The sequence below is a fragment of the Scyliorhinus canicula genome, chromosome 4 (genome assembly GCF_902713615.1).
Source record: "Scyliorhinus canicula chromosome 4, sScyCan1.1, whole genome shotgun sequence".
In the NCBI taxonomy this organism is placed as follows: Eukaryota; Metazoa; Chordata; class Chondrichthyes; order Carcharhiniformes; family Scyliorhinidae; genus Scyliorhinus; species Scyliorhinus canicula.
This window is the reverse complement of record NC_052149.1, coordinates 17,881,209-17,904,822: the sequence shown is the minus strand read 5'-3', so window position 1 is coordinate 17,904,822 and position 23,614 is coordinate 17,881,209. Positions and strand designations below refer to the sequence as shown.

Here is a 23,614-nt window from a genome sequence, read left to right as displayed (position 1 = left end):
TCCTGATCTGTGCCTTGTAGATGGTGAGTCTTTGGGGAGTCGGGAGGTGAGCAGGATTCCTCGCTTCTGACCTGCTCTTGTAGCCACAGTATTTATATGGCTCGTCCAGTTCAGTTTCTGGTCAATGGTAACTCCCAGGAAGTTGATAGTGGGCGTTTTGGTGATGGTAATGCCATTGAAACTCATGGGGAGATTCCAGTTTAGCGAGATCATTTCCTGGCACTTGTATGGTGCAATGTTATTTGCCACTTGTCTGCCCAATCTACAACTAATTGTAATGGTAAAGCATATTCATCTTTGTTCTAAGTGAGGCGCTGTAACCTCATTAGAAAGAAACTGAATGCCTGGTATCCTTTCCACCGAAGGTAGTGTTACAACCTCTAAAAAGCAATTTATAAAAAAAATATATTTATATCATAGAAACCTAGAATGGTTACAGAAGGAGGCCATTCGGTCCGTGTATCTGTGCTAGGTCGCTGCAAGAGCAACTCAACTCGCCCCACTCCCCACCGTTTCCCTGATTCTAACCATTTGTTACATTAAAAAATTGGACAATAAATGCTGACCTTACCAACGACACCTATATTCTAAGGAACTGATGTGGCATCAACTGGAGTTCTGGGATGAACCCTTTAAGGAGGATGCAGATAAACAACATCAAAATTATTTTCCTCATGTTGCCATTGCTTCTTCTGCCAGTCCTCTCAAACCGGTTCTCGAGCATTCTATCAATACGACCAATCTCCCCTTATCGATTCTGTTTAAACCCCTCATGATTTTGAACATCTGTAACATTTCTCCTCTCAACATTTCTTCTCCGAGGAGAAAACCGGCAGCTTCTCCAATGGTTCACATGAGGAAGTACCTCATCCCCGCAACCATCCTCATATTGTACCCTCTGTTTCAGCACTCTAATGGATGTCTAGGCTCTCATGATTAGCCTGTTGAAACATTAGAGCTCCAGGGAAACATTGCTTGGCTGAGAACTTTGACTCTGATCTATGCAATCAATTTCACAATGTTTATTTACACAAAATGAAGAGGTTACAAGTACTTGCAATTTCTTCTATTGATACGTTAAATGGTCTAAATGATTGACACTTTTATTGTAGCAAAAAGTATTTTTAAAAGCTTTTTTTATGCATCCTGCTGTCACGACAGCATTCTTTGGTTTTATGCAATTTATAGTGGATGCATGGGCATTGAAGTACCATAGCATGGTTCATGAAAACTGAGGTGCCGTGAGCCATGACACTTTGAAAAGCTGGCCTGACCCCATGCAGATGATGAGAATATCCCTGCAAAAGAGCCAACCAGGTTAGGAGTGCAAGGTGTGGGCAAATGATTCAAACCAGCCCTCCTTCTTAAGAGGCACCGGTAAATAAATTGAAACTGTGGAAATGGGGTTGGGAATTCCAGAATTGGATCCTGGTCCCCTGTTTTACTGTGAAAATTGAGCCCTATATAACTTCCTGCGTGTCATGTTTATCTGCTGTCAGTAGCACCGTACCTGGGGACAATAAGTCACCTGAGAAGATCTTTGTGCATGCTGAGTACCACTTATCTGGGGGAAGACAAAAGGCACCAACTGCAACAATGATTCTGTGTTGACTGGGCATAATTCTGGAAGGTTTAGAGTAACACTACTCTTCAGCATGTCTTAATTTGCGAATCCAAAATAAACTAACCAAAGTGCTTCAGTCAGAGATAAATGCCTGAATTGTAGTAGGGTTCGTTCACCTTTATTATGGCAAACAATTTTCCAGGAATGAAGTAGGCAATTGAAATTATGCAGAAATACTACCACAAAACCTTAGTGTGTTCTAGCGTTTAGCCCATTGTGGATTTTTAGCTATCCTATGGTGAATATATCCCTCAATCCCATGGGGAGTGTGGAGAAGATACAGCAGTCCTGAGGATTGCCATGGTCTCATTGAATGACGTAAGAAGTAGCAAAAGAAATAGGAGCTGGTGTAAGCCTAACGTCCCCTCCAAGCCTGCTTTGCTATTCAATCCTTTCCCAACATTCTGTATTTCCCAGATAGATCAAAAACGACTAGGACTAAGTGCCGCACTCCTGCTTCTATGTTTTAACATATTTCTCAGACGCAGTTGTAAATTCACTCCGGGTTCTTGTTCGCTCCAGGTTCTTGAGCAAGAAAGTCGAGGAAAAGTAAAGGTGAAGACATAAAATGTTGGCCAGGCAGTATCAGCAGGAGAAACGAGAGGCCAATATTCTTGGGGTGTATAGCTTTCATCAGAACTGAAGAGCTTGATAGAAAGGGCAAGGCAGGTTCCAAGGCTAGTAGCATTGCATGTGGGTATAGAAATGAGGACTTCAGCAATGATGGCAATGAAAAACAGGTGGAGCAGCAAGATCCATCAAACCTTAGCCCTTCTATACTAGACGAGACAATCCTGAGCAATGGCTGTTGCTGATACTGGTGACAGTCACGAGAACATTAAAAAAAAATTTGTTCATGGGATGTGCATGGGCAGCACGGTAGCATAGTGGTTAGCACAATTGCTTCACAGCTCCAGGGTCCCAGGTTTGATTCCAGCTTGGGTCACTGTGTGGAGTCTGCACATCCTCCCCCTGTGTGCGTGGGTTTCCTCCGGGTGCTCCGGTTTCCTCCCACAGTTCAAAGATGTGCAGGTTAGGTGGATTGGCCATGATAAATTGCCCTTAGTGTCCAAAATTAGTGTTGGGTGGGGTTACTGGGTTATGGGGATAAGGTGGAGGTGTTGACCTTGGGTAAGGTGCTTTTTCCAAGAGCCGGTGCAGACTCGAGGGGCCGAATGGCCTCCTTCTGCACTGCAAATTCTAAATGATATCTATGATATCTATGATGTGGGCGCCGCTGGTTGGGACAGCATTTGTTGCCCATCCCTTAGGGCATTTAAGAGTCTACATTGCTCTGGATGTGGAGTCACATGTAGGCCAGACCAGGTAAGGATGGCAGATTTCCTTCCCTAAAGGACAGTAGTATTCTTCATTGGTATCGTGACCAGTACAGACTTGGAGGGCCGAAGGGCCTGTTCCTGTGCTGTATTGTTCTTCTTAGTTAACCAGATGGGTTTTTGTGGCAATCAGCAATGGTTTCATGATCATTAGACTTTTAATTCCAGATTATATTTTTACAAAATTAAATTTCACCATCTGCCATGGTTGGATTCTAACCCAGTCCCCAGAGCATTATCTGTGTCTCCGGATTACTAGTCCAACAGTGATGCCACTATGCCACTGCCTTCCCTACGCTCATTGGTGTTGGCACCTTTCTCATTGGTGTTGGCAACTTTTCTACACAACGTGTGATTTCAGCTGGATAAACCTGAGGTCAGTTGCTCCCCAATGTCTGCACCATGGTGTCAATGGCCTTGGTGATACTCCTCTGTGAGTACGCCAAGCACTGCTGTGCCTCGCCAATGTCCACCCCGGGGGCACCCCGGATGGGTCAGCACTGCTGGCTGGAGATCCTGCAAGTGGACATGTGGTCAGCCGGAGGGATGAATCATCATGCTGGCATGAACAACTCACGTGTGACGGGTCTTCTTGGTGGGGCCCAGTGGATACTCACCTCTGCGGTGAAGGTCAATCTCGACATTAGTGCCCGATCTGTCCTCAGCCACCCCGTGATCTCCAGGTTCCGTTCCTCCTGGGGGGGGGGGGGGGGGGGGGGAAGGAGCGAGAAAAGATGGGGAACAGGCATGTGCAGCACTGCTGGGAATGGGTGGAGTGGGATGGAGGATGCCAGGGTGAGCTGGGGCAAGTTGTGGTCTTGTGCTGGGGGTGGGTGGGGGTTGGTGGTATCAGACGTGGGGTTGTTAGGGAGGTGGTGAGGTTTTCTCCGCAGATAGCAGGCAGGACCGGTGCCAGGGGGGCCAATGCCAACTCATCCATATGGCCCGGTGGAGGTCATTTGAGCTTCTTGTGGCACTGGGTGGTGGTCCTCCTGGGGGCATTCGAGCTGACGGCTGCTGCCACTGTCTCCCAGGCGGCTCTGGCTGACCTCAAAGCCCCTCTGGGAACAGGGTATTCCGTCTGGACTCCACCATGCCCATCAGTCTGGCCAAGTTGTTATCTCCAAATCGTGGAGCAGATTTGCGCGGATGCGTGGCTGCGTGCTGTCCGGGGTTTGCTCTACGGGATTGGTTTATGTGCTGTTCCCCCTCGTTGGCAGGGAGATGCCGGGCACGGACTCGGAATCAGCCGGCGGGACAGTCATTTGCAGTGTGAAGCCTGTGAGGCATCATTAAGTGCCCTAATTAATATTAGATACCGGTGACGGACTCGCTGGATCGGCTGTTTGGGAAACACCCGGCATTTTCTGCTCACTACCGCACTTTGACATTTTTCCATTAGATGGCGTCCTACATCATTGATGTCTATGGTGAATAGCTGCACCCCACTAGTCACCGCCTGCCACTTTGAAAATAACCCATGTATTCCTGCTCTGTTTCCTGTCTGCCAACCAATTCTTAATCCATACCAATATATTACCCACAATCCCATGTGGTTTAATTTTTTAATGCTGTGGCTCTTTATCAAAAACTTTCTAAAAATCCTAATACAATACATCCATTTTCTATTCTAGTAATGTCCTCTAAAACCTTCAATAGACACTGTTGCCACTGTGCATCGGTGATGGAGTGAATGTTTGTGTATGGGTGCCAATCAAAGGGGCTGCTTTGTCTTGGATTGTATCAAGCTTCTTAAGTATTGTAGGTGCACTCATCCAGGCAAGTGGAGAGTATTCCATCATCGTTCTGACCTGAGCCTTGCAGATGATGGACAGGCTTTCGGCAGTTAGGAGGTGAGTTACTCATTGCAGGATTCCTAGCCTCTGACCTCCTCTTGTAGCCGCAGTATTAATATGGCTAGACTAGTTAAGTTTCTGGTCAATGTAGACCCCCAGGATATTGATCGTTGGGGATTTTGGCGATTGTAATGCCATTGAATATCGTAATGCCACTGAATGTCAAGGGGCAATGAGTGAATTCTCTTGTTGGTGATGGTCATTTCCTGGCACTTGTGTGGTGTGAGTTTTACTTGCCACTTGTCTAGCCACATCTGGATATTGTCCAGGTCTGGCTGCATTTGGACATGGACTGTTTCAGTGCCTGAGGAGTCACGAATGGCGATGAACATTGTGCAATCATCAACGAACATCCCCATTTCTGACCTTCTGGTGGAATGAAGGTCATTGATGAAGCAGCTGAAGATGGTTGGACCTAGAACCTATATTGCCCATGCAACATGACAGATTCACAATCCAGAAACATGGAAATTCTACATGATTGCTTTTTGCAAACCAGTTTTGTTCTGTACCTTTTCCTTCCCTCCCTCTCTAGGAAAGAATATCCCTATAAATGTATTTGTTTTCTCTTTCACTGCTTAGATTTATTTGCCGCTTCTGGTAATTTTCTTTAAAAGTTAAAACCTCTTTGGGGTTTAGAAGAACGAGAGGTGATCTCATTGATGCATGCAGGATTCTGAAGGGTCGACAGAGTAGCCACTGACAGGTTGTTTCCTCTGGCCGGGGAATCAAGAATATGAGAGCATATGCGCAGGATAAGGGCCACATTATTCCCTTACTTCACGTCTAGGATGTGGAGAGATTTCTTCACTGAAAGGATTGTGGATTTTTGGAGTTCTTTAGCCCTGATGGTTGTGGATACTTTTTCACTGAGTATATTCAAGGCTGAGATAAATAGATTTTTGATTTGATCTCCTTTGTCAGTGCTTCTCAAACCGTTACTGAGTATGGTCCCATTATTATTCTTGAATATTGGGGCTGGAGGAGTTGTTGAACATGGGGAGTGGAAGAGCTGAAGAGCAGGAGCCAATGGCGTGTCGACAACTGTTTGAAAGACTGTTGAAATCTCGGAGCTAAGAATCATGTACACACATTTAATGGAACCTTGGAGCCAATCCCAAGGTCGTCCCGCCAGAGTCTCTGCTCAGCAGTCACCATTGCTGCCTCACACCACCAAATGATCATTCCACAATTTGGACACCCCTGTCCTATGGAATTGAAGGATTTGGGGAGGAGTCAGGAAAGTTGAGTTGACTGATAATATCAGCCACGGTCATACTGAATGGTGGAGTTTGCTGGGGGAGGGCCTCATGGTTTACTTCTGCTCCTCGTTCTGATGTTCAAATATTTTGCAACCATTCTTTTTGTAAATACTAGGATAGCTGGTGGATATGTCAAATGTGCTGTTTGTGTCTTTGTTAAAGGTACAAGAAAATGGTGAGCAGGGCATATGCAGCAGTGGAGATTGGAAACTCAATGAAGAAGAACTTGCCAGTAAATTTAATTCTCGGACGAAAGCAATAATCATTAATACACCCAACAATCCATTGGGCAAGGTAAGGGTGCAATATCCAGCATTTTGACTTTTTGAAAAGTTGGGCATCAAATATATTGCTTGTATATCTGTGGTAATCACCACTGTTGTATATATTAGGAGATGTGTGGTAAGACCCTGTACTACAGGTATGGGGGTAGTCCCTGCCTGCTGGCTTCGTCCAGTAGGCGGAGTATAAATATGTGTGCTCCCCACACAGCAGCCATTTCGCCAGCTGCTGTAGGAGGCCACACATCTTCGTGTAATAAAGCCTCAGTTGTATTCAACTCTCGTCTTTGTGCAATTGATCGTGCATCAATTTATTACACTAAGACTTTCAGAAGATGGACCTCTGCATCAAACCGGATCGCCTGCAGCTGGATCCGCAATCAAGCGATGCCAAAAGGGACTTTCAACATTGGCTAGTTTGTTTTGAAGCTTACATCAGGTCTGCACCAGATCCAATTCCAGAAGCTCAGAAGATCCAGACACTCTACCTGCGGCTGAGCTCCAACGTATTTCCTCTTATCCAGGATGTGCCGACCTACGATGAAGCCAAGGCGCTACTGAAAGAGAATTACACCCAGCGGACGAACACGCTCTTCGCCAGACACGTACTCTCTACTCGTCGGCAGCTCCCTGGTGAGTCCGTAGAGGATTTCTGGCGTGCTTTAATTCCCCAGGTCAGAGACTGTGACTGTCAGGCCATCATGGCCATGGAACATTCAAACCTCCTCATGCGGGATGCTTTCGTTACGGGGATAGGGTCAGATCTCATACGGCAGCGACTTTCAGAGGGGGCCACTCGACCTCACAGAAACCATAAAGCTAGCGCTATCGATGACGGTCATCTCGCGCAATCTTCAGGCCTACACCCCCAGCCCCGAGGTCCACCACTCCTACGCATTGTTAACTCCACAGTCGGCCGCCCCACTGGGGGCTCCACTCAGCCAACCCTACGCCTGTGCCACGCGCTAGCCAGCCAACCCCGGGGGCCCCGATGTTACTTCTGCGGGCAACAGAAACACCCCCGCTAACGCTGCCAAGCTCGCAGCGCCCTTTTCAAGGCCTGTGGCAAAAAAGGGCACTTCACTGCGGTGTGCCAGGCCCGTGCAGTCGCTGCTATCGTTCCGACCCCCCTCCCGTATGGACAGTGGGCGCCGCCATCTTCCCTTCCTCGGACCACGTGCGGCCCATGGGCACCGCCAACTTCGGACCACATGCAGCCCATGGGCTGCATGACCATCTTTGTCAACCCCTGACACGTGTGGCCTGTGGGTGCCGCCATCTTGTTCACCCCAAGATCATCAGACGCCGCCATCTTATCTCCCCCATGGCACATGGGCACCACCATCGTTCCAGGTCCCGTGCCCCCAGGCATCCCATCGTTCGACACCAGCGACGACCAGCCGCGACTCCCCTCGGTCACGATTGACCAGTCTCACCCGCACAATCTAGCCTCCGCCTCGACAAGCGTGTAGATCGATGGGCACGAGACCTCTTGTCTGCTGGACTCCAGGGAGCCCCGAAAGCTTCATCCATCCAGATATGGTAAGCGCCTGCTTCCTCCCGCCAATCAGAGAATCTGCCTGGCCTCCAGGGTCCCACTCGTGGCGATCCGGGGGTACTGTATAGCCACGCTCACGGTCCAGGGCGTAGAATTTAGCGGCTTCAGCCTCTACGTCCTCCCCAACCTCTGCGCTGCCCTGCTACTCGGCCTGGACTTCCAATGTAACCTCCAGAGCCTAACATTGAAATTCGGTGGGCCCCTACCACCCCTTACTGTGTGCAGCCTCGCGATCCTAAAGGTCGACCCACCGTCCCTATTTGCAAACTTAACTCCAGATTGCAAACCCGTCGCCACCAGGAGCAGACGGTACAGCGCCCAGGACAGGACCTTCATCAGGTCCGAAGTCCAGCGACTGCTTCCGAAGTCCAGTGGCTGCTTCGGGAAGGTATTATCGAGGCCAGCAACAGCCCCTGGAGAGCCCAAGTGGTAGTGGTGAAAACTGTGGAGAAACACAGGATGGTCGTGGACTACAGCCAGACCATCAATCGGTACATGCAGCTCGATGCGTACCCCCTCCCTCGCACATCTGATATGGTCAATCAGATTGCACAGTACCGGCTCCTCTCAATTGTGAACCTGAAATCCGCCTACCACCAGCTCCCCATCCGTAAGGAGGACCGCCCATACACTGCCTTCGAGGCAGATTGCCGCCTCTACCACTTTCTCAGGGTTCCCTTCGGCGTCACCAACGGCGTCTCGGTCTTCCAAAGGGAGATGGACCGAATGGTCGACCGGTACGGGCTGCAGGCCACTTTCCCGTACCTAGATAATGTCACCATCTGCGGCCACGATCAGCAGGACCACTATGCTAACCTTGCCAAATTTCTCCGCACTGCCACTCTCCTAAACCTCACCTATAACAAGGAGAAGTGCGTATTCAGCACGAACCACTTAGCCATCCTCGGCTATGTGGTCCAGAATGGAGTTCTGGGGCCTGATCCCGACCGCATGCGCCCCCTCATGGAGCTCCCCCTTCCCCACTGCCCCAAGGCCCTCTGGGCCTACACAAATAACCCCTGGGGTTATTTTCGTACTACGCCCAGTGGGTCCCAAACTATGCGGACAAGGCCCACCCACTCATCCAGTCTACCCTTTTTACCCTGACGGCCGAGGCTCAACAGGCCTTCAACCGTATTAGAGCCGACATTGCCAAGGCCGCAATGCACGCAGTCGGCAAGACGTTGCCCTTTCAAGTGGAAAGCGACGCATCAGACGTCGCTCTAGCCGCTACGCTCAATCAGGCTGGCAGGCCCGTGGCAGGCTGGCAGGCTGGCCGCACCCTTCATGCCTCTGAAATTCGGCACTCCTCTGTTGAAAAAGAGGCCCAAGCCATCGTTGAAGCTGTGCGGCATTGGAGGCATTACCTGGCCGGCAGGAGATTCACTCTCCTCACTGACCAACGGTCGGTAGCCTTTATGTTTAACAACACACAGCGGAGCAAGATCAAGAACGATAAAATCTTGAGGTGGAGGATCGAGCTCTCCACCTACAATTACGAGATTTTGTATCGTCCCGGTAAGCTCAACGAGCCCCCAGATGCCCTATCCCGAGGTACATGTGCCAACGCACAAGTAGACCGACTCTGGACCCTGCACGACAATCTTTGTCACCCAGGAGTCACATGGTTGTACCACTTCATCAAGGCCCGCAATCTGCTCTACTCCGTCGAGGAAGTCAGGACAATCACCAGGGACTGCCAGATCTGTGCGGAATGCAAACCGCACTTCTACCAGCCGAATCGCGCGTGCCTGGTGAAGGCCTCCCGCCCCTTTGAACGCCTTAGCGTGGACTTCAAAGGGCTCCTTCCCTCCACCGACCGTAACATGTATTTCCCCAGTGTGGTCGATGAGTACTCCAGTTTGCCCTTCACTATCCCGGACCCCGACATAACGTCTGCCACCATCATCAAAGTCCTCAAAGGGCAGCACGGTGGCCTAGTGGTTAGCACAACCGCCTCACGGCGCTGAGGTCCCAGGTTCGATCCCGGCTCTGGGTCACTGAGAGGTGCATCGGACTCGAGAAGCATTCCGATGCCTCGTTCGCTCCAGTGGTGTACTCCAGTACACCACCCGGAGGATCGCCTGCTTTGCTGTGGCCTGCTGTGTTCTCCATAACCTGACACAGCAGCAGGGCGACGAGCTGGAGGTTGGTGATGAGAAACATGTGGCCACCTCCAAGGATGGGGAGGCGCCAGACCAGCAGGGGCTGGAGGACGAGGCCAGGGAGGAATCTGAGGCACAGCCGGAGACTGCAGGACGATGACCTGGCAAGCCCGGAAGGCCAAGGAGGCCCTCATACTCACCTGCTTCACCTAGGACGTGGCCTCGTCCGTCATCTCAACCTTGCCCACCCACCACCCCCATTCTCCCAGGGTATGCGTCACATCATTCCAGGGTGCTGGGACTGTGTCGGCACTGTTAGCGAGTCACTGTCGAAGGCAGTGTGGTGATAACCTCCAGAGAGCAGAATGCTGGTGCTACTCAATCTATGCCATAGACTGACCCCTGCCTGTCTGCTGAGTGCTCACTCACACACATCACCTGCACGCAGTGATGCATTGCAAAGGAAAGTGACAGAGGTAGCCTCCTGGTCCTGCACAAGGGTGTTTATTGTTCAATATAGGCCCCCACTCTCCCGATGGTCCACTCCTGCCCTGGTGCCCTCAGTGATCCTTGACGTGCCTAGCCCTCCTAGCTCTCGGAAAGAGCACCCTACCCAAGCCCACACCTCCACCCTATCCCCATAACCCAGTAACCCCACCCAACACTAACGGCAATTTTGGACACTCAGGGGAAATTCATCATGGCCAATCCACCCAACCTGCAAATCTTTGGACTGTGGGAGGAAACCGGAGCACCCGGAGGAAACCCACGCAGACATGGGGAGAACGTGCAGACTCCGGACAGACAGTGACTCGGCAACGAATCGAACCTGGGACCCTGGAGCTGTGAAACAATTGTGCTAACCACTGTGCTACCGTGCTGCCCGTTGAGGGGCTACGCAGCGCCCCTCTTCCCGGTCGGTGCCATAGGGCCCTAGGATCCGCCTTGGGACAGAGGGCCAACTGGTTTGAGCCCTGGCTGCCCCAGCATCATCTGGCTCTGCCAGCCCCGGCGCCTCCCCATGGTCCGCACCATCATGTAGAAGCTCTCAGCGATACTCCACAGTGACTGAGACATGCTCTGCAGCGCCTCAGCCTTGCCCACTTGCGACTGGGACAAGCTCCGCAGCGCTTCGGCCATTCCCATCTGGGAGTGGGACATGTCCTGCAGAACCCCATCAAGGTCATCCTGATACTGGCTGACATCCCCCAGTGAGGCAGACATACTGCCGAAATCCTCCGCCATGGCCGTCACCAACTGTGCGACACCTTCTCTAATGGTGCCAACATCATGTGCCAGGCTCTCCACTGCGGTCACCACCCTACCAGTGTTGGCTTCGGTGCCACTCAGCCGGTGCCATCTCCTGCGCCCGTAGCATCCGGGGCTCCTCCAATCGGCTATGGATCTGCTGGCAAGATGCTGACATCTCCCTCTGTATGTCCCAGCTGCTCCCTATCATCTCCATCAGCTCCGGCTAACCCTGTTCCAGAGGCTTAGCATCAAGCTGCGTCCAGGGATCCAGCAGCCCTCTTAACTGCTGTCTCGTCTGGAGGTTCCTGCCTCCACCAGATGTGTATCATCAGCATTGTGGGGCTCACCGGATTGTGCTCCAGAAGCCTGTCCACTAACATGTCCCACTGCGGTGTGTATCTGTGCTGGTGGAGCGTGGGGATGACAGCAGTGCCGCGATTATGCATTCTTCGAGCTCTCGTCCGAGGTGTTCTCCTCTGAGTCAGGAGATGGTACCACCCGCGATGGGCCGGTGCCGTTGGCTGGAGGACCTGCGGGAGAATGGACATGTGGTCAGTGGGAGGGATGGGTCAGTCAGTAAGGCAATCACTACTCACGTTTGACAGGTCCTCCAGGAGGTTCCTCATCTCTGCGGCGTCTGCCAGCCTCTGTATGGACGAGTGCCCTGGGATTGTGAAGGAGAGTGGGTGATGGGTGGGTTGGGGCATTAATGAACAATCCACCCCAACTGGACGAGTCCCATGCGGGTTATAACAAGGCATGTGTGTTTCTCTGTTTCTCTAAATCTTGGATGTTTATTATTTTCTCTTAATTTACAATTTGTGCTTCTGCTTTCTGAAAATGTCATAGCTTCCATTAAAGCTGTCTTATCAAGTGTTGTAGCTGTACTTCCTCAAATCAATGAAACGGAAGAGGCTTTGCAACTGTTACTGCCCTTCAAAATAAAAATGACGATGCAGGGCCAGAAGACTTTGTTGATAAACAATTGGCACAGATTATCTGATAGCAATGCTGTCAGTAACCCATTTGTTTGAATGGGTTAGGATGAACATTGTGATTAGAGTTTTGCACTGTTGTGTGCCACTTGAGTGCTGCTTTTGCAGCTTTTATAAGGATGGAGTTTGTTTTTTAATTAGCCTAGCCTTAAAAAAACAAATAGCCAAATTACCGCTTTGACCAGGAGCTCTTTTTCTTTCCTAATGAACTGTGGTTTATGCATTTAGATATTTAAAATGGAAGAGCTGAAGATAATTGCAGACCTGTGCATTAAACATGATGTTCTCTGTATCAGCGACGAGGTGTACGAGTGGATCGTGTACAGTGGACATAAGCACGTCAAAATAGGTAATATTGAACATGTCAGATTATTGAAAAAGTCACCAAAGAAGACGGACCTGTACTGGGGTGTGCGCATATCATAAAAACAATACTTCACATCAGCTGTGTGGGCCCTTCTCTCTGAAAGTCCGTCCTTAAACATTTCTACCTCTCTCTTTTTTAAGGAACTCCTTAAAACCTACATCTTCGAGCAAACATTTGGTCAGGTGTCTTGATAGCCCCTCCTTCGGCTAAATGTGAATTTCTGTCTGATTGCATGCCTATGTTGGGCTTTGAGACTTTTCTCTATGTTCGAGGCTCTATATAATTGCTTGTTCTTTTCTCGAGGACAAAACTTCATAGCTTTTCTCTAACTGATGTAAAGTACAGTTTCTATAAACCCGCTGAGGTGAAGACTGCACTCTGTAGGCGAGGAAGTGTTGTCATCAACTCTGCCTCCACCCCAAGAATAATTTTCGGGAAGCATTTTAAAGTTTTCTCGAGACTCACTACGACAGGTCTGCTGGCTGAGGTTTAACTAGACGACATTGTGTTCTGGCTGTCGTTGAGCATTGTCTCCAAACAGACCAGCAAAGCTACCAGTCCTCACTTTAATGGTGAACAGTAATTGTGTGGTTTTATCATTCAAATGGATCTTTGACATGAGTTTCTCCTCTGCTACATTTTTTTTTTCCATTATGGGTATGAAATACTTTCTCTTTATGCTCTTCCCAGCCTCTTGGATCAACACTGCCTTCTACGAGGGAAGATTCGTGACCTGCCTTAACAGATCTGGTCTGATTTGCCAGCTCGATTTAGCAAGAATACTTTGAGAAACATTGATGTAAATTCTCTGGAAGTTTTAATTTTGTAGTCCCTGTTAAGCTTCCTTTTTTACCATGGATGACACTAAGAATTATACAGTGCCTTAACTAATATGAAACAATGGCAATTCAGTCAATGCTGGCGAACAGAATACAAAATACATGAACTTTAAATAAATCATAGAATTTACAGTGCAGAAGGAGGCCATTCAACCCATCGAGCCCCTGAAAGAACACCCTACCTTAGCCCACACCTCCAGCCTAACTCCCTGTAAACCAGCAACCCCACCTAACTTTTGAACACTACAGGGCAACTCAGCGTAACCAATCCACCGAACCCGCACATCTTTGGACTGGGAGGAAACCGGAGCACCCGGAGGAAACCCACGCACACACGGGGAGAACGTGCAGACTCCGCACAGACAGTGACCCAAGCGGTGAATCGAACCCAGATCCCTGGCGCTGTGAAGCAACAGTGCTAGACACATATGTTGGTCGAGAGCTATGGAAAAAAACATGCATCTCGGCAACTTTATAACATTTGCCGTATTGTAACTAAATAATGTTAAACTTGCTGCCCTCATCAAAAATCATTAATGACCTGATTGACTTCTGCTAGCCTTTTCCTATTTAACATGCAACAATTAAAGGTGGACTTGCTCTCTTTATCTTTGCTTTATTCCCTGAAACCATTGATTCCATGGTGGGTTACATTTCCAGGGGTATTGATTGCCATCTGGTAACTCATCCAGCCAGTCATTGCCTCTTCCTGCCCTTGCCATATATGGGTACCTTGGCCAGGGCTAGTTTCCCTGGATGGGATGCAGTTGGACATTCAGAGAGAGATCCTGGCAGGATCTCTGCTGCCTGATTTTGTGTGGGAAAATGGATGAAAATCTGCCCCAAACCAAGTGGGTCATTTTATCAAAGGGAGTATCATTGGTCAAGCAAGATCCTTCAAACTACTGGATAGTGATTGGGAACGAACACAACAACCACACCTCCACATGGGTTCATCCATAGTTTTCCTCTGCAGACTGAGCTATGTTTGAATCCCTTGTGTTTTCACTGGGCTGGTGTGTACTGCGTTATGTTTTTTAGTTCTTTAATACAACACTGTTATATGGTCAATTGTTTTCATCTGATATATTTTCTTCTCTTCACTTTCATAGCCACTTTGCCAGGAATGTGGGAGAGGACTATTACCATAGGAAGTGCTGGCAAAGCGTTTAGTGTGACTGGCTGGAAGGTGAGTTTGCTTGTTTTGGACTAAAAGTCAGCAGCTCATTACATAACATGTCAGATTACCTCGGCGTAAAGCCTCTGATCATTGAGCCGTGACTCAGTGGGTAGTACTCTCACCTCTTGAGTTCGAAGATTATGAGTTCAAGACCCATTCCAAAGACTTGAACAAAATCTAGATAAAAGCAAATTACTGAGGATGCTGAAATCTGAAATGAAAGGGAAAATGCTGGAAAATCTCAGCAAGTCTGGCAGCATCTTTGTCAGAGCTTTGACAGAGTCATTGGACTAGAAACGTTAGCTCTTTTTTCTCTCCCTACAGATGCTGCCAGACTTGCTGAGATTTTCCAGCATTTTCCCTTTTGTGAACAAAATCTAGGCTGACACTCCAGTGCAATGCTGAGGGGGTGCTGCACTGTCTGAGGATCTGTATTTTGATGAAGAAATACATCAAGGCTCCGTCACTCGCACTCTCTCTCAGGAGGAAAGATCCTGTCATAATCATAACATAGGCCCTGCCGAAGCTTATGGCGTCAGGAATCTGGTCTTCCCAGAGTCCCTTAGGGAAGATGCGCTTCCCCACTAAAAGGTTCGGAGCTACACCTAGCTTCCGGTATAAACACAGCCAGGCTAGAACCGGCCGGCACTCACTCGGCTGGGTCGCACTTGCTTGAACTCTGTTCTTGTACTTTGAAATAAACCTCCTGTTTAACCTCATAACTCGGTGCGGAAATAATACTGGTGATGAGGAGCAAAAACAGTCCTCGGTCAACTGAGGCCTTCCTGCTCAGCCACCTCCTGAGACTGAAGTTGCAGGTCAGGACCCGTGATCCGTCTGTTTGGCCACTTAGACTCGTTCGATGCTGGGTCCGATATGCAGAGCACATGAGCTGCTATTTTCACACGAATATTATCACTGAAGATGAACGGTGATCTTGCTGACAACGTGTAGGGCTCAGACGTATGAGGTTATCCATGGTGCTGGACACCAATACCTTCGCCCAGGTTGTGGGGCTCGTTGGGTGGCATTTTAGCCTGCATCCATCTGTTATCGTCTGGAGATACCACCTTAATGCAACAGCATGTTCCCCAGTTGAGTTTGTGACTGAATGACCCGACTATGCAGCTTTGCTGAATTTTGAGAATATGGGACCGCCTCCCCCTCAGAAGCGTTACAGGATCGCCTTGTCTGCGGCATCAATGACGCTGTGATCCAGCAGTGGCTCCTGGGTGAGCCCACTTTGACGTTCCACCAGGCCCTCCAGATTGCCCTGTCTTGAGAGAGCGTGGAGCGAGGTGCATTCAAGAGATCCAGGTAATGGAGGTCAATGCCCTGGGACACGGATCTTCGTGTGGTACCCCCTCCCATCACCGCCCCCCCCACCCCCAAAACCCGGTCAAGCAGGCGAGCGATGGGGCCCTGACCAATGGTCGTCAAACCAGCATCCACAACCAGAACCTTTTCCTGAACTAGCTTATGGCAATATGCGTCCATGTGCAACATGCAGCTGCCGTTGTCGGCGTGGCTGCCGACAATGCAGACCCCAATGGTTCCAGCACACTGGTCGAGATCGGCGAAAGTCTAGATGGAGAGGAGGCCAAGATGTAGCTCCATTGCCATGGTCGCCATCCTCATCCCTGTGTAGGTAACTGACCATGGAACTGGACACGGGGGCCGGCAGTGTCGATAGTGGGCCAGGGCACATTCAACAGTATTCAGCTTTGATTTTGGTGACCACCTCCTCTCATTTGGCTACATACACTGGGGAACAATTGCAGATGGTGCAGACCGCCATTGTTTATGGTCAACAATCAGTCCAATTCTCTCTGATCGATTATAGTTCCAGGCGATGGTCCCAGCCTCCTGGGGTGCAATTGGCTACGCCACCTCTGCTTGAACTGGCACCGCATCCTACAGGTAGGGTCCGGAGGGCTGGGCCAGGTTTTACAGCCCGGTCTTGGGACCATCCAAGGTGCCGTAGCCAAAATCCATATCAACCTGGAGGCTCAACCACGTTTGTTTTCAGGGCATGGCCCATATCTTTGATTTGGTGGGAAAGGTGAACACAGAACCCGACCCCCTGGAGATCCTGGACATCATTTGGCCTGATTGGCTGCACCGGTGGTCTTGGTTCTGAAAGCGAATAGGACCGTATGCCTCTGCAGCAACTATAAATGAGCAATTAATACCGCCTCGTGAATGGAGTGATACCCAATAGAGGATCTCTATGCCAATGCCATAACCCAGTAACTCCACCCAACACAAAGGGCAATTTTGGACACTAAGGGCAATTTAGCATGACCAATCCACCTAACCTGCACATCTTTGGACTGTGGGAGGAAACCGGAGCACCCGGAGGAAACCCACGCACACACGGGGAGAATGTGCAGATTCCGCACAGACAGTAACCCAAGCCGGGAATCGAACCTGGGACCCTGGAGCTGTAAGCAATTGTGCTAACCACTATGCTACCGTGCTGCCCATGAATGGATCCGGATGGATCGCATCGTTGCCCTGGTTTGACATCTCTGGGTGATCAGCATCAACAGTTGCCCGGGGAACTACGGGCTTTTTCTTCCAGGCTGTCTGAACTTGGTTTTGAAGACTGGGTCCTACTTTGGGGCACACGGGTTGTGATCCCAGCTACCAGCCAGGCACTCGTGTTGCGTGAATTGTACTACGGGCACCCGGGGTGACAAAGATGAAAATGCTAGCACAAAGCTTTGTGCGGTGGCCGGGACTCTATGCAGACATTGAAAAGTTGGCTCAACAATGTCCCATTTTCTAGGAATGCCAGCAACAGCCCGCTGCCGTACCTCTCGACCTTTGGGAGTGGCCGGGCAGCCCATGTTCCTGGATCCCTGCGGACATCGCTGGCCCCTTCATGGGCTCAACGTTCCTCTTGTTAGTGGATATCTATTCCAAATTGTTAGAGGTCCATCAGATGGAGACCATAACCTCTAATGTGACGCTGGAGAAGATGCATCTCTCCTTTTCCACGCATGGCATCACTGAGGTCCTTGACAGACAACGGGGCTTCCTTTAAGAGGGACAATTTCAGATTCCAGCATCCGTAGTAATTTGCTTTTATTCCTTTAAGAGGGCTGACTTTTCAGCATTTCTTAAGACCAATGGCAATTGGCATGTGAGAACGGCCACCCCTCTTCACCGGGTATACAACGGTTTGGTTAAAGAGGGCCATCCAAACCTTCAAGCTGGGCCCCCACGAGCAGAAAACGGGCTCATTGGACACGCGCTTGGCCAGATTTTTGTTTGCGTACCAGACCTCACCACACATCATAACGAGGTGGCTCAGGTGGAGCTTCTAATGCTGGTGACTCCGCATTCAGTTGGGTTTATTAATTCCGGATATCAGGGCAAAGGTGCGTTGTGCCCAGGATCAACAGGTGCGCAGCCTTGCTCCACGTGATCCACCCAGTCTTTGCCCAGATAGACTAAGTATTTGTTCGAAATTTCGCCTTCTGTGCCTGTTGGTTCTCCAGGACTATACTTCGGCAGACTGGTCCGGTGTCTTATCGGGTTCAGGTTGGGAACTAGCAGTTACAGCGGCATTTGGCTCACCTATGGGCGGGCCGCCCACCTTATGTCCCCAATGGTTCCAGAGGATCCGGGCCCGAGGACCAGCAGTCCTTCAGACTTTGAGGAAGAGGGAGGTGGCTAGGCCCTGCCGAAGCCTATCGTATCGGGGATCTGGTCCTCCCAGAATCCATAGGATCATTTGCACTCTCCACTAAAAGGGGCGGAACAAGCGTAAGCTTCTGGTATAGAACCGGCCGGCTTTACTCACTCGGTTGGGAAGCATTTGCAACTTGGTGTGGACTCCATCCTTTTTGGCAGGCATAATAGATCTCCTGGTACTATTTCAAAGAAGAACAGGGGGAGTTATCCCCAAGTTTCTGGCCAATATTTCTCCCTCAATCAGCATCACTGAAAAACAATTGCCTGGTGATGATCATATTGCTGTCTGTGGTTACTTCTTGTGCTACTATGTTTCCTACATTACAATAATGACTATACTTCAAAATACTTAATTACCTGTAAAAGACTCAGGCATTTGAGATTGTGAAAGGCGCTATCTCAGTGAATTTTTTTTCTAGTTTTTAAAAAATGTAATGTTTAGTTTGTACAAAATGAAAAGGATAATTATTTACGGTTTGGCTTTTATCCTCTCTGGCAGCTTGGTTGGTCTATTGGTCCAGAACACCTGATAAAACATCTGCAGACTGTTCAACAGAACACCATTTATACTTGCTGCACTCCTATTCAGGTACGAAGGTTTAACTCTAAAATCCTTATAATTAACGATTACTTCAGAAAACAATCCATGCTCCCTGCTTGAACGGTTTAATCATCGAAGATTCCAGCACAGAAGGAGGCCATTCACCTCATCGTTCCTGTGATGCCAGCTCTTTGAAAATGCTATCCAGTTAGTCCTGCTCCTTTTACTTGTGCTGCATAACCCTGTAATTCCCCTCACCACCCCCATAATTATTTATTAATTTCTTGTTTGAAAATTACTATTGAATCTGTTTATGAATGCTTGAATGTTTAGCTTTTATTAGCCACTAAAACTGTTTAAATATATTAATTAATGTCTCCATAGTCCGAGGTCACGATAGGCTGCTTTACCCTTTTGAGGGAGAGAGCTGACTGGTGGTAGTTTAACCTGAGGATCACCACACCTCAGGCGAGGGGCAAGGTTGAGAAGGCCGGGCCTTCATGAATAACCTTAGCCGGTACGGGAATCGAACCCGCGCTGCTGACCTGGCCTCACTCTGCATCATGAACCAGCCAACTGGGCTAAACCGGCCCCATGACTGGACAGCTGGTAGTTCGAGTATAAACCAAACAAAAAAAAAACAACAACCACAAGTATTTGAGAATTTTTACTCTGCAATCAAATTCTGTTTACATTGAAACGTTCAGCTGTCTCGTTTCTTGGTGTGCTTTCTTTTCAAAGGTCGGATCAGCTTCCTTATTGGGTTCCAGACCTTGCCCGCTGCAGCACTTTAAGTGGCTGCTCAGCACCTTCCTGTATGATAGTCCAGCTGAAAAACTGGAGCTCCGATCGTGAACCTATCTTCATTTCTGCTGCCCTGGTACCACTGGGCTGCACAGCTCTTTTTTTGTTACAGTTATATTTTAATTCCATGTGGGAATGGGACTTCCTGGTCAGCAGCTCATCCTCAGAAAGTGGTACAATTTTAAATTTGCTGTGCATATGTGTCTCAGATTAGGCCTAATTTTTGTGTTAACTTATTTCCAATCGGTACAAACCTTTCATCATAATTTCAGGCTGTTTACAATACAAAGGAAGCAAAGCAAATCTGAGCTGAAATTCAGGAAGTTACAAAATGGTCCTTCGTTTACAGCACTGCCTCCGATATCTATCTAAATTAAAATGTTCAGCGAGGACAAATACTTTGAAAACTTGTGGCAAAATTCCAATATTAATACATCAACATTTCCTTGCAGTGCGAGTATAAAACCTGGTTCGTCATGCTACAGCTGTATGGAGGTTTACCAGGATGTTGCCTGGTCTGGAGGATGTTACTATGTGGAGAGGCTGAATAGATAATATTTTTTATTGTCACAAGTAGACTTACATTAACACTGCAATGAAGTTACTGTGAAAAGCCCCTAGTCACCACATTCCGGCGCCTGCTTGGGTACACGGAGGGAGAATTCAGAATTCTCAGCTGTTACAGTATTTGAACCCGCGCTGCTGGCCTTGTTCTGCATCACAAACCAGCTGTCTAGCCCATTGAGCTAAACCAACCCTGGTGGGACTCGGACTGTTTTCATTAGAACAACGGAGGTTGACCGGGATCGAGGCCCACCGATCCGCGGGCGGGCCTGTGCCATGGGGGCACTATTTTCCTACGTGCTGGCTGTGTAGGCATCCGCGATGGCCGACCCCCTCTGAGCATGCGCGGGGATGACGTCAGCAGCCGCTGACGCTCCCGCGCATGCGCAGACCCTCGCCGGCCGGCGGAGTCCCGGCTGGCGCGGCGCCAAAGGCCTTCCACGCCAGCCGGCGGGGCACCAACCACTCTTGGGCAGGCCTAGCCCCTGATGGTGCGGAGGATTCCGTACCTTTGGGGTGGCCCGATGCCAGAGTGGTTCACGCCACTCCGTCCCGCCGGGACCACCGCCCCGCCGGGTACGGGCGAATTCCACCCCAGATTTCTCCTGTTCCTTAATTCTTATTGTGCTTTCTGTGATATGAATCAAGTAAGATCGTTGATGATTTCATAGAATTTACAGTGCAGAAGGAGGCCATTCGGCCATCGAGTGTGCACTGGCTCTTGGAAAGAGCACCCTACCCAAGGTCAACACCTCCACCCTATCCCCATAACCCAGCAACCCCACCCAACACTAAGGGCAATTTTGGACACTGAGGGCAATTTATCATGGCCAATCCACCTAACTTGCACATCTTTGGACTGTGGGAGGAAACCGGAGCACCCGGAGGAAACCCACGCACACACGGGGAGGATGTGCAGACTCCGCACAGACAGTGACCCAAGCCAGAATCGAACCTGGGACCCTGGAGCTGTGAAGCGATTGTGCTATCCACAATGCTACCGTGCTGCCCTTTGAATGATAATACCTTCTCTCCCTAGGTCTCTGATCCAAACCTTGTCTGATTTGTTCAGCTTGGGCAAGTTTCTGGTATGGTGCCACCGATTGTAACTGGAGGCTTGTTCTTTTCTGGAGGACTCATCTCAACTCGAATAGCCCCAGTTTGCTTACATTGGGAATAATTTGTTGAGGCTATGGAGTAGCAATATTTCTCTTTACTACTTGTTTCAAAGATTCTGTAACTCCTCTCCACCTGTAAAAAAATATACCTTAGGAGTGATTTTCATCCCTGTTAAAATGCCAGGGTTACTTAGCCACAGTGGAGCCAACAGGATCCTCCTGTCAGTCATTTTAACCTGCTTGGTCAAAGTTGGTGGCATTCTTTCCAAAATTATGTCGGATCACAATGTTGTCAATGGGACTGACTCCAATTTTAGCTCTAGCCTATGAATGGAAGTGGCTATAGCCCTCCTGCCTGTTCAATCTGGGACAAAGAGGAGCTGCCCCCAAGTGAGACCGAAATTTTTTTTTAAGTGTTCAAGGGAATTGGGTACCACTGGCCAGGCCAGCATTTGTCGCCCCTCCGTAATTGCCCGTGAGAAGGTGGAGGCGAGCTGTTTTCTTGAACTGCTGTCCATGTGGTGGAGGTACACCCACAATGCTGTTGGTGAGGGCAGTCCGGGATTGTAACTCCGTGACAGTGAAGGAACGGCGATTATATTTCAAAGTCAGGATGGTGAGTGGCTTGGAGGAGAAGTTCCAGGTGGTGGTGTTTCCATGTGTCTGCTGCCTTTGTTCTTCTAGATGGTAATGGTCATGGGTTTGGAAGGTGCTGCCTAAGGAGACTTGGTGAATTCCTGTGTGTTCCTGTCTTCTTGTGGGAGACCATGAGCAGCAGGAGTGAATTCTACCTAAAACCTAAGCACCACAAGGAAATTTCAGACCCCCCCCCCCCCCCCTTCTGCTCTTGAACCCCACCCAACAGCTTATGATTTTGAGGATGAAGAATTTACCACCTGGGATTGGTCAGTAGGACTTAATTGAGGCCCAGGCTGGTTTCTACAACAGTGGGTGAGCTTCCAACTCCCCTCCCCACTCGGTGGCCTGACACATGACCTGAGTTAAAATCAGAGCCATCATATTCTCAGTCTGACCCTCAACTCTGCGATGGGATCAGTTAGGATCTTATAATGCAAATACAGTCTTAAAGGTCACCTGAGGTGGATTCCAAGGACTGTGAATGAACTGAGGCACACATTGAATTGAGCGAGAGCTGTTATTATTTACAGTTTGTAGTGTGCAGGTAGGAAAGGCGGCGGGGCCTGACTGGTTCCCAGTTGAATTTTGTAAGAAATTTAAGGACAAGTTGGTGCCCTGATGATGGGAATGTTTGAGGATGCGATAGGTAGGGGTGTCTTGCCACAAATGATGGGGCAAGCTTCTATTTTGTTGCTGCTAAAGAAGGATAGATTCAGTGGAGTGTGGGTCGTACAGGCCCATATCTCTACTGAATGTAAATGCCAAGATATTGGCAAAGATGATGGCGTCAAAGTTGGAGGGATGTCTCCCGAAGGTGATTGGCGAGGATCGGGCGGAATTTGTGAAGGGAAGGCAGCTGTTTTTGAATGTGACGAAGTTGTTGAATGTGGCCCTGTATCCAGGGGAGGGAAAGGTAATGGAGGTGGTGGTGGCGCTAGACGCAGAGAAGGCGTTTGATTGAAGAGTGGAGGTACTTTATGGCGGTATTGGATAGATTTGGGATTGGGCCAAGGTTCGTGGCGTGGGTGTGGCTGTTGTATAAGGAGCTGATGGCAAGTGTTCGAACGAGCAACGTGAGCTCTGGGTACATTGCGCTGCACCGGAGTACGTGACAGGTGTGCCTCCTGTTGTTTGCATTGGCTATAGAACCCTTAGCCATTGCCTCGGGTCAATGGAAGAGCTCGGGGCTCTGGAAGGAGATAGTGGGGGGGGGGGGGGGGGGGGGGGGGGGTACATAGGGTATCCCTGTATGCCAGTGATCTGCTGTTGTATATCTCGGAACTGAGCACATCAGTGGGGAGTACAATGGATCTGGTCCAGAGATTCAGGAATGTGGTGGGGAGTATGATGGAGCTGGTCCAGAGATTCGGGAATGCGGTGGGGAGTATGATGGAGCTCGTCCAGAGATTCGGGAATGCGGTGGGGAGTACGATGGAGCTGGTCCAGAGATTCAGGGATGCGGTGGGGAGTATGATGGAGCTGGTCCAGAGATTCGGGAATGCGGTGGGGAGTATGATGGAGCTGGTGCAGAGATTCGGGAATGCGGTGGGGAGTACGATGGAGCTGGTCCAGAGATTCAGGGATGCGGTGG

At 49.5% G+C, this 23,614-nt stretch overlaps 1 protein-coding gene and 1 long non-coding RNA gene across 2 annotated transcripts in view; one reads left to right on the top strand and one right to left on the bottom strand.

Annotated features, from left to right (window-relative positions):
• The window catches only part of LOC119964385, a 69,019-nt gene that overhangs the window by 4,564 nt on the left and 40,841 nt on the right, over window positions 1-23,614 (bottom strand). The window lies entirely within an intron of this gene.
• LOC119964384 (kynurenine--oxoglutarate transaminase 3-like) overlaps window positions 1-23,614 on the top strand; it is an 89,092-nt gene that overhangs the window by 34,075 nt on the left and 31,403 nt on the right. Inside the window, exons 7-10 of the mRNA XM_038793782.1 lie at window positions 6,242-6,373; window positions 12,498-12,618; window positions 14,588-14,664; window positions 18,857-18,946. Of these exons, the coding sequence (XP_038649710.1) occupies window positions 6,242-6,373; window positions 12,498-12,618; window positions 14,588-14,664; window positions 18,857-18,946 (420 nt within the window). The remainder of the gene's footprint in view (window positions 1-6,241; window positions 6,374-12,497; window positions 12,619-14,587; window positions 14,665-18,856; window positions 18,947-23,614) is intronic.